This window comes from Aptenodytes patagonicus, chromosome 1 (genome assembly GCF_965638725.1).
Source record: "Aptenodytes patagonicus chromosome 1, bAptPat1.pri.cur, whole genome shotgun sequence".
Classification (NCBI taxonomy): Eukaryota; Metazoa; Chordata; class Aves; order Sphenisciformes; family Spheniscidae; genus Aptenodytes; species Aptenodytes patagonicus.
The window spans coordinates 220,654,960-220,671,974 of NC_134949.1; the positions used below are offsets into that span (position 1 = coordinate 220,654,960).

Below are 17,015 nucleotides of genomic sequence, written 5' to 3' on the forward strand. Positions count from 1 at the left end.
ATCTTTACTTCTTGTTCAAACTTCTTTGCTTGTTAACAATGGATCTGCACCCATAAATCTAAAAATATAACCCTATCTGTCCAAAGCAAAAAATTATGTGTTTACATATGGGCTGCAGAACAAAAGAAAATGAGAAAAAGATTTTGAAGTGAGGTGATACACTGGTACATATAGAGAATATCTCGTATTTGCTTGACGATGGTATCAAAGGGTACTAATCTGACATCTGTCGAACCAACCAAAGATAACTCAGTTCGCTCGTGCTCCTTCTCATCTTTCTGAAAAAGATCACTATCCCACACATCCACTTCTCATTTGAGAAGTAGTTCATACACCACCACAAGAAGATAAAACATTGACTGTGACTAACTTAATGAGCCTGAAGTGCTAAGGAAAGAGGAGGAAAAGAAAGTTTGAAATTTATGATTTTTATTCTCTTGGTTCTTCCTAACAGGATCTGAAAATAATGAAAGAACTTAAGCGCATCAAAGAATATCCTTTGAAAATCGTGCTTACAGGCAGGAAGACAAATTGGATACCAGTCCCTAGGCCACTGGCCTACCTTTGTAGAAGGGTGGCTTGCATTAATTTCCCCTGACTAACAATTCACCTTTATTAATTAGAATTTAACACTTGAAAACAAGAAGGTTTAAGTTTTTAAAGGTAAAATAAAAAAGAAATATGAATTGTTCTTATGAAAAATATGCAAATTATAAAAGCTTTTAAACTGTTAAACTCTTAATGCTATTTATATCACTAGTGGCATCATGACACAGCAATTAAATTATAACACTTTCGCTAATAGAACATATTTTTGCCTATTTAAAAAGGAAGTGAAGAAACAAGAAACTTTAGTTCAGGAAAGTCTCAAGTAACCAGAGAAGTAGGCAGGCCTTAGTCTGAGGAAAAGGAGAGGGTAGGCAAATAAATTGTAAATGTTTGACTGTAACCTAGTTTGAGTTTAAGTATATTATACGAAGCAGTAGATGATCCATCATAACTTCTAGCTGAATTATGTTTAGGGAGCATTGGCTCATCTATAACCTATTTCATAAAGTTACTTCATTTTATTTAGGCTAGTCTGTCACATAGGAACTCAAGAAATTATACTGTGTTCCCTAGTTTGTGGACTGTACAAGTAAAATTTTATTTTTGTAGCTTAGCCATTTTTGAGGATTAAAAAAGTTACACAAATGATTTTAAAATAATTACTATCACTACCATTTTTTATATAACTGCTCATTTCCTACTCTGTTTAAACATAGAGGAACAGTTTTAATATCACCCAGTATTTAAGGATAGCAAGGAAAAGGAATGGGACGAAATCTGTAACCCCCCTGTAAAATCAACATGATTGATCCAGTGATCCAAGAACCAAACTTGTTTACCCAAAGATAATAAGTTTTAAAAACATGCCATCACTTTTAAATTATTTCAGTAAAATAACAAACAACACTGGTTATACTCTAACATCAAGTCAGGATGTATGGGGAAAAATATAGTCCAATCCAACACCTCTTAAAGAAATTGGGGTGGGATTGCATTACACAGCCAGAAAAGAAACTTCTCTGGCTAACTGCGCCACCTTTTGATTTAAATGTAAAAGAGAAATTAAATGATTGTCCAGTCCCTAGAAGAAAACACTTATTTTAAGATATTCTTGTAGTCTTAAAAATGGGTTCAGGAGCTTACTTTATTTCTTACAGAGAAGCGCAGGGCTGTATACTTTAGTATTGCTCTTACGGTTAAAAGCCATGTCAGCAATATAAATGGAAAAAATACATTCATTCTTGCTGGTTTGTGTTTTTTTAATAACAGTATACACATCAAAATCAATAAAGCCAGGCAAATGACAGAGTAGTGGTTTAGTAATCTTAGCACTGTTAGCTAAGTATACAATCAACTCTAAAACAAATGCTTTATAATCCGTTAGATTCTCCTTGTAAATCCATACTTGTACAACCCTGGGAAATAAGAAAGCTTTACTTCTCATTTTTTTCCTAACATTTAAAACGTATCGGCTGTAAACCCTAATTTATAGCCAACGTATCACAATTTGCACTGAAATCTCTAGTCAGACATGAAATTAAATAGCACAGATATTCAAAGGAGTTACAGCATGCATTTAAATACATTAACCACATCCTACCTTGCATCCAAACATCAACGATAAAGTGTTGTTGGTGCATGCAACTTTGCAGTGGCAAATCATTGGTGTAAAGCAGTCAGGATTTTTAACAATAGGGCACATTCCTTTAGTGCTGCAGTAGTGGCAGCCTACTGAAGGCTAAAAACAAGTAGCTAATACAGCACATGGAGTGGCAACATATGCTGCTCAACAGCTAGCTTTTCTCTTGCCGGTCAGAAGCAGCCTGCTTGAATCTCTACCTGTGTCCCATTCAGCCATCCCCTTCTTTGTTGATGAATCAACGATGCAGCATTGATCACGAATCTCAGGATTTCCCTTCCTCTGGGAAATTAGTTTTTACATTGGGGGAAAAAAAAAAAAAGAAAAAAAAGAAGAGAAATGGAAATGAGGGGGACTAGCAGGTGTGGCAGTATTAGCATGTAAAAGGATGTAAACGCCTACTCATAACAATCACATAAGATTGTCATGCTAGCTGAAGTGGGCTGAAATTATTCCATCGGAAGAAAAATACTGCAGCTCCTGATTTGGTAAAAAGCCAGTGAGTTGCTGCAATACATAGTCATTGTGGGGAGAGAAGAGAAAAAAAAATTACTTATCTAAGAAGCCAGAATCCTCAGCCTTTATCAATATGCATTCCAGTAAGGATTCCCTTCCCAGCGCCTCCCCGAGAAAAAGAATCGAATCAGTCGCAACTCCGGAGAAGCGATGACCTTTGCTTTCCCCAAAAAGATGAATCTCAGCGTGAAACAAACTGTACTCAAAGCTGAAAACCCCAGATGCTGGGAGTTTGCAATCAGAGAAATACAAGTAACATTTATCCAATCCTGGCTTGCCACATGGGAGCTTTCTCCAGGCACAAATTTACAAATAGACAGGTTGACGGATTGCAGGAGACACTGAATAAAGATATGAAGCTACACGGAAAATGCACCAGCATGAAGCTTAAAACGCAACCCTCTTTAAACTCTGCTTTTGAGGCAATGTAACTAACGACTCCAGCTAGTACTGTTATCCTATAACCTGCAAACGTCTTGCTGTATTGCAGAAACGCAATAATTAAAGAAGTTTGGGAGCATAACGCTGGTTTGGATTCAGTTACAGCTGTCGCTGTTCCTTCAGTTAAAGCAACACCAGCTGAAAATGCATAAAAGCATTTGGATGAGCAAACCGCTAGCTGTGCTTTTTAAGAGGATTATTTATATCAAAAGTTGGATGAATATATCCTCCAGTTTTAGGTTCGGTCGAGGCAGACACACAAATATAAAATGCAAAGGCTACGATATAGGAAGTAAAGCGATGTCTTCAGCGATTTCACAGCTGATGGCAAGGTAAACCCAGCAGTTTTTTCACAGTGACTTGACCCTGCTTTTTTGAGACTCGCTAAGCTCTGCCCATCAAATTAGAAACTCTTTCTAAAGAAATGAGAGCAGCTTGTCTCCCTGGCAATCATGAGTGAGTTCTTAAGGCACAACTGAAACAATTTTCTGTAATAAACCCAAACTAGAAATTTGTTATGCAACAGAATGGAGAAAATGGCAAATGGAGGTCTCTGTATGCAGCCAGGTCAAGCAGTATAGAGGGTGAATGGTACAGAATTTTTAAAAAGATCTGCCTGAGACTGCAGACCCTAACGTAGGAGAACTCTTCTATTAAGTTTTTATATTTCTGTAAATATATATATGTGTGTGTGTATTGCATGTATGTATATATCTAAATTTTAAGTAGAATTTCTTCAGTATAACTTACCCTCGCTTTGCAAAGTTCAAAAACATAAAAGAAGCATTTTCTTAAACAGCTTTGATCCTACTCTTTCTTTTGCACCATACAATAACTTTATTTTTATCCAATTTCTGTGTGTAGCTAAATTTCAACTTGGTATAATATTTTCTGATTATTGTTTCTCCATATATATGTTTGAACTTAGAACTTGCAAGAGCCCAAGCTCAGTAAAATGACAGTAGTTTCTAGATGGAAGTGACAGACAGAACTGCTCCACAGTTAGAGTTACAACCCAGTTCCATTTCTGAAGATTTATTTCTTGCAAATAACAGGCCCTTACAACCCAGTGTCCTCAATTCACTCAGCTCATACTTTTTTCCTAACAGCCTGGACATGAGCGTTACATGTCATGAGAGTTCACGACGCGGATGCCAATCAATCAGCTATCAATAGTCTAAGTTTGTCTGACCTGTTAGTCCAAAGTGACATCGCAGCAGCACTTCCTTCTGACTTGCTGTGCTAGTTATCATCTGAAACAGTGACTGAGCCTGTTTAGAAACGTACTATGGTGACAAACAGCAGCCGTTAACATTGCTGAATCTTTGATCTGTTTATTCCCAGCTTGCCTGTCTCGTTATTAAGCTATATATTATCCAGATTTTCTTTCAAGTACTGTCTCTCGCATAACCAGCACTGGTGTAAATATAGAAAAGTGTAGTTTCCATGACAATACATTCCATAGTTACAGCCAGCAGCCACTATCATTAAAACATGAATCACAGTGCTACCTTAAGGTGTGAGCACACTACATCACTGGCCTTAGAAGCGTTAATTTGGGATGGGGGTGGCATGACAGTATTTTTAGGAGACACTACTACAAAATGCCAGAAAACTGTGCTATTTAACTGTTTTAGCAGTTCTGATAGTCACCCATCTTAGACATTTAAGTGATCAGTAACACTCTCAATCTGCCCTAATCATTAGCATTTCTAATATAAGAAAACATCACATCTGCACTTTTCAATGTTTTAAACACGGCATCCAGGTTTAAAACTGGACTCATCATCACACAAATGTGACTTCTGATTAATATTCACAGGGCCTAATTAAAATCACCTGCATTGAATTCCAAGTCTGGATTTCAAAGAAGGGAAGGAAAATCAGCCAGTTAGCCTCTTGGATCTTTTGGATCTGACTGCATTCAGCTGGGTCGTGCTCTCAGGAGGGAGGACATATCTGTTCATTAAAATTCCCATTTCTTCCCCAGTCCCTGACACTATTGCAGATTTTCAACCAGAACAGGTTTCACCTGTGATTTCATTTCAGTGTTAAGATGCATCAAACACCAATCACCTGAGTATTGCACAAGGCACGAAATAACATCCCTTCACATGTAAACTAATTGTTGCTTTCAAGTGAAAAACAGTTACCTGATGCACAGTCATTTGGGAGAAGATCAGAAAAGGAAGATTCATTCCAATGACAGATTGGAATAATAACTCATATCGTAATTGGCCAAGACATTTATTTCAATTAAGTGATGACCACATACAGAAAACTGCCATAAGAAAACATTTGCTCAGAGATCCCCCTCTATCTTTTTTTTTTTTCCCCCCCAATAGCACTCATCACAGACACAGAAGTAAATTGTTAATTGCCAGGAAAGGCATTTAAATCACAGTCATACTGCAGGAACAAAGGTTCTTGGAAAATCTATGTCCACATTTTCGCTCTGTCTGATGGGATATGCAGAAGAACATACATTATGGGCGTTACTGTATGAAAAAGAGAGTCCACAGATCTGCTGAGTTTTGTGAGCCCTCCACCTTTCTTTGGACTTGAGTGCACTGATCCAGCCTACTTGCTTGCAAAGACTGTGCTGCCACAATGAAGTGCACCTCTTTTGCTGTTAGCAAAAAGGGAGACTCCCAGCAAATTGCAGTATAGTTATTGTCAGAAACTTCGAGTAAAATGGCCCCGCCGGTGAATAAAAGTCACCTGCTACTGTCTGAGCTTACTCTTTGCAAAAGTTACTCTCTCCCTCACCTGCTGGATTTGGGAGGAACAAGAACTGTTGCTCCACTTATCATTTCCATTTGGTCCATTCAGCCGGTAAAATTTCTCCTGCTCTACCAGTCTCTCTGGCAGTTGCCTTCACCCAACCTTTCCAGGTTCTCCGATGATGTCTGCTTTTCACAGTGCACTGTTATGTGGAAATAGATGAACTAACTTGGAACAACTGAGTTGCATTTCTGGAAGTATTATGGTCATGTTTGCATGGTACTTCCTCACCTAATATGTATATACCTTTTCCTGCATTGGAGCTAGTTCAAATGGCAATACTGAGCCCTGCACTTGACATATTATGTGAGAATCAAGAAGACCAATATAGGTAAAAATAAAAGTAAAGACCTGGAAAGTCACAAAGAATTTTTAGATATTCACTCTTAACTATATTAGGATATTTAATTGTTGGGAATTTTTTAATTCTCTGCTGTTTCTGTTGAGGAAATTGTTTAAGTTTTGGTACTAAAATATAGATTTCTGTATTTCTCCTCCCCTATTTTCACTACTTAACTTTTTGTTCCATTGCTATACCATTAAAAATTCCTCTAATCCCTTACCACATCCATTAGATACCAGAAGATCAAGATGATCTATAGACCCTTGGCCAAGCTATATGCATTGTTAACCTTCTTCTAATGTTTTGGTAGAATTCAAAAATCACCTTCTCTGTTGCTCTTCTCTGAATTCCCTGCACGCTAATCAAGCCTCCTAAAAACTAAACCTGTCTCTGACAGTGATTAAAGAGAAGTTGTCTTCTCAAAGAATCATATTAGATGAAAGAAAAAGGGAAAAGGTTTGTTACACCACAGGCAGCACATACAAAAGGAATCAGAGAATATAAATATAAAACAAACTTGAAAGATGTCCCATCAAAATAGAAATGACTGCACACAACCGTGTCACATGTTCCTTAAAACAGTTTCAAACCTCTAGTCTAAACCAAAGTTTTCACAGCTGTCCTGTCATTTGGAGGGACTCTACTTAGGGCGTTTCAAGGACCTCAGCTATGTCTACACTTCATGTGAGCTGGTCATTTGGGGGAATAGAATGGAGATGACAAGCCTTTATTTTGCTGATATCTGTCTGTTGGTGAGTATCAGAAGCCTGGGCTTAGTTTGCCTGAAAATCAACCTGCCTTTGGAACAATTATCATAGAATCATAGAATAGTTTGGGTTGGAACGAACCTTTAAAGGTCCTCTAGTCCAGCCCCCCTGCCATGGGCAGGGACATCTTCAACTAGATCAGGTTGCTCAGAGCCCCGTCCAACCTGACCTTGAACACTTCCAGGGATGGGGCATCCACCACCTCTCTGGGCAACCTGGGCCAGCGTTTCACCACCCTCAGCATAAAAAATTTCTTCCTTATGTCCAATCTAAATCTACCCCCCTTCAGTTTAAAGCCATTCCCCCTTGTCCTGTCGCTACAGGCCCTGCTAAAAAGTTTGTCCCCACCTTTCTTATAAGCCCCCTTTAAGTACTGAAAGGCTGCAAGAAGGTGTCCCTGGAGCCTTCTCCTCTCCAGGCTGAACAACCCCAACTCTCTCAGCCTTTCTTCATAGGAGAGATGTTCCATCCCCCTGATCATTTTCATGGTCCTCCTCTGGAACTGCTCCAGCAGGTCCATGTCTTTCCTGTGCTGAGGGCTCCAGAGCTGGATGCAGTACTCCAGGGGGGGTCTCACCAGAGCAGAGTAGAGGGGCAGAATCCCCTCCCTCAACCTGCTGGCCATGCTTCTTTTGATGTAGCCCAGGATATGGTTGGCCTTCTGGGCTATGAGTGCACATCATTGAAGCCCACCCAGGAAAGACCCTACAGTCACCGGATATCAGCTGAAAAGCAGCTAAAATCGATGGAGCAGCTGCTGTTTTGTGATCTGTCCGTACCTCATGCAAAGCTATGTTTGAACCTGCACTAAGGGGTAATATGAGATTGAATTTTCACCCCCGTTCTTAGAAATGGGGATAAGGCAACTTTTTTTTTTTTTTTTGGTGTCCAAAGACTCAAGGACTATATTAGATCTGGGCCAGCCCTGCAATAAGAAGGAGATGAATAGGGCCACTGGGGTGGAGGTGGGACACAGAGCCCTTGGGGCATCCATGTAGAGACAGGTTTGCAACTTCTGCGAGATGCTGTTGCAACTGCTGGGACCCACCTCTTCCACTGTCATGAGAAGCAACTGCTGCATCTCACACAGTGGTTTGTGGCAGCTGGCTTGGCTTTCCCAAATCTCTGTACATAGATGGAGACAAGTTTCTAGTTGGCTCCTGCCAACAGCAGACCCTGCTGGTGGAGAGCTGCTTTGCTTTACCTAGAGCTGACAAGGGCATGGACAACTCATGGAGATAGAAAGTTCTCCTCAAGCACCTTGAGATCACAGCATGTAGGCAGATAGATAGGCAGGGAACAGATCAGATGCTCTGAAAAACACCTATGCGTCAAGAATTCAGATGCGGTTGGCAGCTTGGAAAGCATTATATGACTCAATCTCTCCACCTGAAGATGGAGATAATGCCTTCCAATTAAATGCCCATATCTCTAGGTACACAGTCATATAAACATGTATTTTTAGGTTAATGGGAATACTCTTACAAAAAGTACACATGTTCACAAGTGTTTACACATTTTCAACTGCCACATTACCAGCATAGTTGTACATTTTTAACTAGTGAAAAACTGTCTGAATTATTTCTGAAAATAATTTTGATCTGTTAAATCATTTTCAAAGTCACCAATTGCGTATAATTTTTTAAAGTAACTTTTTTAACCAGGTATAAATTTAAAAGACAAATGAAAGAGGGGAGAAAAATTATTCAAATTAAATATCAGCTTGAAGGAAAAAAATCAAGCATATTACTGCCAGTCCTCAATAGCTACAAAACAGCTCTGCTTTTCTGAAGATTCCTATTTATATCTTGTGTTAGAATTTTTAAGATTTTCTGTGACAAATTAAACAGAAATAAAGGCCTGGTCCTGCCGACACAGAGTGAAAACATGCACACAGCACATTCAGAATATATATGTCCCACTTTAATGTCATTATGTAGACCTACTGATTTCTTCGAGTGATTATAGTGCAATACACGTGCACCTAAATGAGCTTGAAATGATCAGTTTCACCACCACACGCTAGAGCTCACCGAGGACTAAGAGCTTCAGTATTTACCCAGACTGCTGGGGCAGAAGAGGGGTTAGCCTACACTGAATTTTGTGGTACTGTTGCTAGCACTAAACTAGTTAGCTCAGTTATGTCAATATGCACTGAAGTTATTGCACCATACAGATATTTACTATATGCATTAAATAGAGTCATAAGCCTGGCCACAGTCCTACACATGGTCACCAGCTCTGCACGCACATCCTTCCTGCTGCGTGCAAGTGGGACTCCCCCAGTCGGAAGCACAATAATTGGTAGTAATTTTCCAGTAATTTTCCAGTCTCCCCTTGAATCCATGTAAACTTCTATTTCCATAACATCCTTTGGCGAGAAGTTCCTCAGGCCTTCCACTTCTCCTATGACAATCTCTCTTTTTTTGTTTATTTTGAATCTCGTTCCTGATATCTTTATCAGCTCTCTTAAAATGTTGCAATGGAGGAAGCAAGGAACAGTCAACTCTATTGATCCTCTCCATGTCACTCATGATTTTATAGACCGGTGCTGTATCCTCTCTAACTGGTCTCTTTTCCATAATGAAAAGTTGTAGCCTAATAGAACTCAGTCGTTATAACAACAGCTTTTATATATTTGAAGGTGGTCATTGTTTATCCCAACTTGTTCTACTTAGTTCTTTCAAACTTCACCATAGCTCGCACACTATAAAATCCTTAACGTCCTTGGTCTTTTCCTCTAAAATCTCTCCATCCCTCTCAAAGTGTGCATCCAAACCATGACATTGCCCAGCAGAATAATTCCTTCCATCTCTTGCTTACAGTAGTTCTCTAAATATAGCCCAATTTTTTAAAATTAGCTTTGCAATAGCCTCACATTTTTCACTGAGACTCACTCTGGGATTTATTTCTATCCAACCCCATCCTTCTCTGCTACCTGTCTAAGCAATACACGTTTGGTATTCGTGCAATTGGATATCCCTTCCTACATGCAACACTTCACATTTGTATTTCATGCTATTGCTTTCAGGCCCTTTATTTGTGTTGAACTTTACACAAAAGTAAACTTTACACACAAAGTGCCATTCCTCCGACAAATTCCAGGGTGCTCAGGATATGGACTTCAATAAAAAGTACTTGGAAGCAATTCTTCCTGGGATTTAGACTAGCTGCAGCACAGTGTTACAACCCCCAAAAGAAGTCCACTTTCAAAGAATGTGTCTCTGGTTACTGAGAAGATACATACACTGCTCAGACCTCATTGCCTTTGTATCATATGGAATTCAAATTTTGGTGATCAGTAATGGCCCATTAATGGCCAATGGCCAGGTGGGAAGTCAATCGGGACTATACCTGGCTGAAGGAAAATAAGGAGTCTATCTCTTTTAAGAGTCATGTGTGAAATGCTGTTATGATCTAAATAAAAGCTAGGAGACAGAAGAAATCACAAAATCAAAAACAAATAAAAAAGCAAGTAAAAAAATCATTATTATTACCTTGGCCATTTCCTGAAAGTGTTTCATAAGGGCCTGACATTAATTTTCAAATGCAGTTCCCATAAAATGCTTTAATTGGAAATCCAGTGCCTATACTACCATCTCTAGTACTGAGAAGTTCAGACTGCTGCCGGCAGCTCCAGAGAGGAACCACTGGAAACCAGTCTTCATTTCTTGTGTCGTACGGTACTACTATTTAGAGAGGAATGATAAGCCTAAAAAAAAGTACTTGATGAAAGCAGAAGTAAAAATAAAACTGATGCTGCATCACAATTCACGAGAAGGTCAGACTTTTTGGCACTTTGGAGAAATGAATTTTTCACAACATTACTAGCTTTTTGCAAGGAAGTCTGATCTCTTGATTGCAAAATGTCATTAAACAAAGCTATAATTTCAGGCAGACAAAAATAAATAAATAAATAAATGGACCAAGCCTAAAACTAAATCCTATTTTGTAAAGTCTTACATTACTTGCTTCATATTATTATGGTTAAGACTTACTCTGGGTAAGGGTGCAGGCATCTGCTGGGTGCTAATCAGACATACATTTCATGTCAGAGATGAACCCAGGCTGTCATCAAGTGCGCTAGAAGCAGAAGAACACCTTTGGTTTCCTCTGTGAGGATTTTCTTTTGTTCAGAAATTCTCCCTGATATACGGAGAAGGAAGTCCTGATTAACCAGATGTTTGATTTTTTTTTTTTTACCATTTTTCTATATATAAATGTATCAATTTTTCCCAGTTCCCATTAAAAGTCAGTGTCTTCCAGCAGTTCTCAGCAGTCAGGAAGATTGTCACTGATTTTCCTGAGATTTTCTTAACAGAAAATTCTGTGTTCATTTCTGGCAAATGCCACTATTCTCACAGCTTTTAGCATTTAATGACTTTTCAGCTATGAAATTCTCATTCCATAAAAAAAAAAAAAAAACAAGAAAACCCCAAACCCTAAACTTCATTCACTCCAATGTCAGCGGAAAGCAAATAAGAGATGCGATTGCAGTGACAGCTAAATTCTACAGCAAGTTTTCCAACAAAACTCCACAAAACTATAGCAGAAGCAGCCGTATGACAACATCTGCTTAGGCTCTCTGTGTGTTGGCTTTTCTAACCCCAGTGTGCTCAGGACAGGCCATGGACCTTGGCCCTGGACACAGTAGGCACACAGGATCCCCTTTCGCGACCCTGATGGTGTAATTTTGAGAACAGATTGCAGATCCCTCTGTTAAATGCATCCATTCCACACCTGGGAAACAACCGTTGTCAACAAAGGAAAACCATCAATGTCCAACTTTTTCATTTTGGAGAGGGGGCTGCCCTTGACTCCAAACCACACAGAGATGCCAACCAACTGAGCCGCTAATACGGCAAGGGGCCATTGAAGAAAAATGCCTCTGAAAGACTTTTTCTCCTCTCCTCTCATCTGTTCCTGTGTGTCTTGCTCTGTAGCCTGATCAGTTTCTCACAGTGGGAAAAGCAAAGGTTACCCAGTGAAAGCTGGGAGGGTGTTGCTTTTGTGTTTTTAATATTGCGGCACAGACAACAGCTTCTCTCTGCCTCCATGGGCTGATGCCCATCGTCATGGCTTTAAAAGCAAGACTGCAGAGTCTTGGGGGTCACAAAAAAACAGAAGGAGGAGAAGAGAGTTTAATTCTGGGTTGCCTGGGAATCCTATAAATCCTCTAATTCATGGAAGCTTCTGGAATGGGCACTTTTATGGCACAGGCGCTCCCTCAGTGCTTACAGTCCTCGCTCGACCCTCCACTGCAGCGTGTTCAGGGAGAAGCATGGGGCTGATTATTCTGCTCCTTCCCAGTGAGCATTGACCACTGGCCCTTTATAGCACCTTTCTCTTTCTAAAATGTCTTTAAAAGTCAGGGCAGGGATTTTCCACCCTGCTGGCACTGCACAGGCATTGTCTGCCCCCAGGGTTGTGGGAGTACTAGCAGGGTCTGTTACTGTTGGCCGAGGTGAAACAGTCCTGTAAATCGAAGTCATTAAGGAAAAGCACGTTGCCTCCAGCTCTGTGTCGGTCAGGAACATCTCCTACTTCCAACGCTCCACCACCCAGAAGGGGGAAAGGAAAGACCTTCATAAAATGAACGTTCTACAGAGGGAATGTCTACTCCAAAGCATCCATGGGAATAATAAGATGAAATAAAGCTAAACTTTGGAGAGTTATTGGAATGCCCAGATTGCAGTCCTCTAAAGATGGCATTTTTAATGCCTCAAAGAAGAGGAGCTTAGTGGAAAATCAATGCATTTCTGAGGGAAAGGAGCCAATGCAGCTTAAACTGCTCCCAGTGGTGGCAGGCCTACGAAAGCCTGCAGAACCCTTCTGAGCTAATCCCTCGGCTCTCTCTGGTGACCGAAGACCACCTCCTCACCACAGGGTGAAAAGTTTGCTGCTGGGCCCCAGCATGGCCTCAGGACCATCATGCCACAGATGGCTCCCGTGTCATTCAGGAGTGCCTCCACGGAGGTGATGCTAACACAAAGGACCGTGCACGAGATCAGCTTTGGGTGTGGGAACAGGAGTCTCCCTGTCCTCCTGGTAATTAAATGAACGCCAGTCAGCCAGGAAAGAAGTGTAAGAGAGCAGAGGCCCAGGGCTGTTTGACTCTTGCCTGGCTGAGAGCTGTTGTGAGTCAGCTAGAGACACGGACAGAGAGGAACATAATTCTCAGGATGGCAGCATCCTTGGTGCTACCCCGTCCAGGTGTGGGAATGAGCAGCTTTGTGGTGGTGGTAGCTTACCTGGGGAGAGCTGCCCTCCTGCTTCTGCTCAGTCTGCAGTGCAGCTGACTTGTCTGGAGCAAGCTTCCAGGAAAAACAAAAAAAGCAGGCTGGGCAAAGTCTGCTTACAGGCTGTGCTGCAGCAGGAGCATCCATCTTAGATCCAGTGGAGGAGGAGAGCTTGGACAAGCTCCCTTTTTAAAGCAACAGTGCTCCTACTGAGCATGGCGAAGAAGGGTAATGCTGCACCACAACAGCGGTTGCGCCGGATATGTGCAGAGCACTTTATAAGCATTAGCTAATTGATCTTCGTAAAGCCCCTTTGAGCTAGGCAATTAAACATCATCCGTCCAGTTTTACAGGTGCAGAAACTGAGCTGGGCTAATGTAACCTTGCACAGAAGTAGCCCATGATTTTAGGGTGTCTGAGCCAAAAGGCTTTTGGTCTGATTTTGTAGGTGCAGAACATCTGTAGGTCTGACTGACTTTGACAGCGCAGAGCAGCTGTAACTCCGCTTGCAACTAAGAGCGCATGGCTGTTTTTAAAAGCCAACCTCACGGGTATTTCAAGTTGGAAATCCCAGAAAGGAGGCACCCCAAATCACTAAGCCTTTAGGATAATGCTGGCTTTTGTGTCTAAAGATATCTAAGGAGAAAAGTCCAGAGTCAGTTTTAATCAGGTTTTGTCTCTCTGCTTCCTCTTTATGCGTCTAGACAGGCCCCTTCCCTGTGTCCTCCCCGTGGATTCCTGTGGACATGTTGGCAGAGAGTTGGGGTTTGAGAAGGAAAATAAAACTTTTCTTGTCCAGGGACCACTTAGTCTGCATGAACTGAAGGACGACAAGATGGGACACCCTGGTTGGATCCACCACTACGCTACAAAAACTGCCATCGGGGAAATAGGACAGTTGTCCTGAGAGAGGCATTTATCCTTTCATGGCCACTGGCCACTCTAACTCTGCATTGGCCTTACAAAGTGGAGAAAATAGGCAACACAGGCAGGAAACAGGGACACGGGACACATGTGGGACATGCTGCATGGCTGGGAGCTGACATTAACAGAGTGCTATGTGAGGTTTGTTTAGTTTACTCTTTATTACCCTCAGGGCATATTTTTGTTACATGGCAGACCCTTAATAAACATAACACTTTTACCTCTAAGTGTGCTTGACCAAATAGCTATAAAAAAGGCCTCAGAGGCTGCCTCCCTCCTGACTTGCTAATGCTGTAGCAGTAGTCTACCAAGACCCAGATTTTTAAAGTTAGATAGATGCAGTCTGGTACCTCGTGGGATTTTCACTTGTAGGCTGAACAAGTTTGGAATTAAAATTAAAAAACAGGGCAAGTAAGAACACCCACTAGTGCCTACTTGTGATTGTAGGTACATAAATAGCTTTAAAAATCTCAGGTTTATCTCATGTAGGGCTCCAAACTGGAGAATTCGCTTCCCTTACAGCTAGAAAATGACAGCTGAAGCTCCTGTTGTCCTTCAAACTGTGCTTCAAGGCACATCCACGTATTCATGCAGCCTTTTTTCTCCTCCAAACCTTCCAGATGTGTGAGAGCTACAAGCTGAGTATTCTCCAAAGGGACAGGCCTGAAGTAATTCGAAGTTCTTTGTTAGGCACTCTGTCAATGCTGTAAACATCGCTATTTAATTGATGTACTGTGCCCTAAGGGAGTGCGCTGACCAAAGCCTCTTGTAAATTGAATAAAAACAAATAAATAAGCAAACATCGTCGCCTCGACCAGCTCACTGTGTGACAGAAAAGTCTGTGTGGTTTAATGTGGTTTCTGCACAACAGTCTTGCTAGCTGGAATGGCTGTTTGATTTTCATTAACCCTGGCAGGCTCTTCCAGCTCCTTCCTCCACCTCAGCAAAGACAGAGAATGCCACTCTTCCTTTCTGGATTTCTAAAGTCACTTTGTTTATTAAGCATGTCATTTAAAAGTTTCCTATAAAGCAAAAACTGCCTATTTCCTACCTTCATCTTGAAAATCATTGAAGAATTTTGTCGTGTTCTGTTAAAAGGGATGAAGTTCTATCCTTCTTCTTCCATTCCTTCCCTTTCCTCCCTTGTCCATCTACCCCACTTCACAGCTCTGCAAAGCCATGATCTCTCATTTGTTTCTTACTCGCATATTGTCTGGACCAAAATACTTCCCAAATGTGTCTTTTAACAAAACCTTAGAAAATATAGCTGTACCAGTCCAAGTCAGGACTACAGTGCAAACAAAACTCTGCCCATTGGGGAGATAAGCTAGCTAAGCCCAAGTGCAGAAAGCAACATAGACATGGGAACCATCACTCAGTGAGGGCTGGCCATCCAAATCCTTGCACTGCTGCTTGAGTGGGTTTTGCAGCCTATGCTTATCTTTGGGCTGCCCCAGCACAAGCACTATCAGTGCCCTGGCTCGCTGGCTCGTACAAGTCTACAAGAGCTGCAGCCACATACTGGCTGCAGTCAGACCTTCATGCTCATGAATGTTATGCATGTGAACAATTTTACAGCTGTGAGTCATCATCTTGCCTACATTCACATGTTCCTTTCCACTCTGGAAGGAAAGTGCTTTCATTCACGAGAAGAAAATAGGTTTCAAGCAGTATCATGATACGATCATATCCTTTTATAGTGTTCAGCTCCTTGTTATGAAATTTGATTCCTCTGAGGCATGACTGTAGCTTGGAGTGTGGAAAAGTGAGTTAAGATGGAAAACAGGCTGTGCCAGCTATGCCTCCATAAATGCCCAAATCATTTCACCTAACTGTAGACTTTACTCACAGAGCTGCTTAAAATTTGCAGGATAGTTGTCCTAGATTGTCTTCACGCTTGAGTGCAATAGATAAGTATCGTCAGATGATCTTTAGTATAGAGCTTAAGGAGACTGAACAAATGAAGAAGCTTAAGGAGACTGAAGAAATGAAGATGGACTGTACTAGAGACTGAACAGAGTCCACTTGTGTGCCCTGGTGTCCCAGAGCTCCATACCTTTCCCCCCTTGACCATCTTGAAAGATTGTTTCGGGGCAGTGGAGATGCCATAGCCAGGCTTTTCTGTGAGTGAAACAAAAAGAAAACAATGTACCGTATTTCTCCCCAATATGTGAGACCTCTGTTGCTCTTGGGATAGATACTGGCCAAACCAAATTGAGATAAATTCAAAACGCGGAAAAGTGTCAGAGAAGGGGTTTTTCTCAGGGGACATTTGCAGAATCTGGACATATTCCTAAAATTGTTTCACAATAGGAAAATCAGACAGGATGTCTACTTCTCTCCCATGAGAAACTGGTAATGTTTGACCTTAACATATGATTAGCTGTTAAATGACTTTCAAGGAGACTTTCCTAGGATAATCTGCTTAGCCTTTAGCACCCATTTATCACTTCATGGTGGAGATTGGGGTCGATTCTAAAGAACAGCATTACTTAGTCTCGACTACATTTTTTTTCAGTTAAGTAAATTATTCCTTTATAGGAATACTGAGAGAACTTTATGTCCTCTTTTCTTCTTTCTAATGTATTGTTATGGAATAAGTGACTATGAAAGTCATTTAACGAATGATTCTAAATGAAACACTCTACAATTCAGAAAGGATTCACCAAAAGAACTGACGGACTTGTGGTCACGCAGAAGGTTCTTAAGATATTTGTGAATTGTAGGCATGATGGTTGCCACATTGCTGCTACCAGGTATTGACCTAGACACCGGTTCTAGGAAGAAATTAAAGAATCCAGATTAAATTTTAA

General features: G+C 40.9%; 1 protein-coding gene across 15 annotated transcripts in view; it reads right to left on the reverse strand.

Annotated features, from left to right (window-relative positions):
* DLG2 (discs large MAGUK scaffold protein 2) overlaps window positions 1–17,015 on the reverse strand; it is a 1,063,600-nt gene that overhangs the window by 673,911 nt on the left and 372,674 nt on the right. The window contains exon 1 of one of the 15 annotated variants that reach the window (XM_076328375.1): window positions 2,150–3,137. The exons of 12 other annotated variants lie outside the window; for them this stretch is intronic. In XM_076328375.1, the coding sequence (XP_076184490.1) occupies window positions 2,150–2,251 (102 nt within the window). In that variant the 5' untranslated portion in view covers window positions 2,252–3,137. Of the gene's footprint in view, window positions 1–2,149; window positions 3,138–17,015 lie in introns of those variants that run through there. 2 more of the 15 variants (XM_076328380.1, XM_076328381.1) reach the window with 2 other exon arrangements.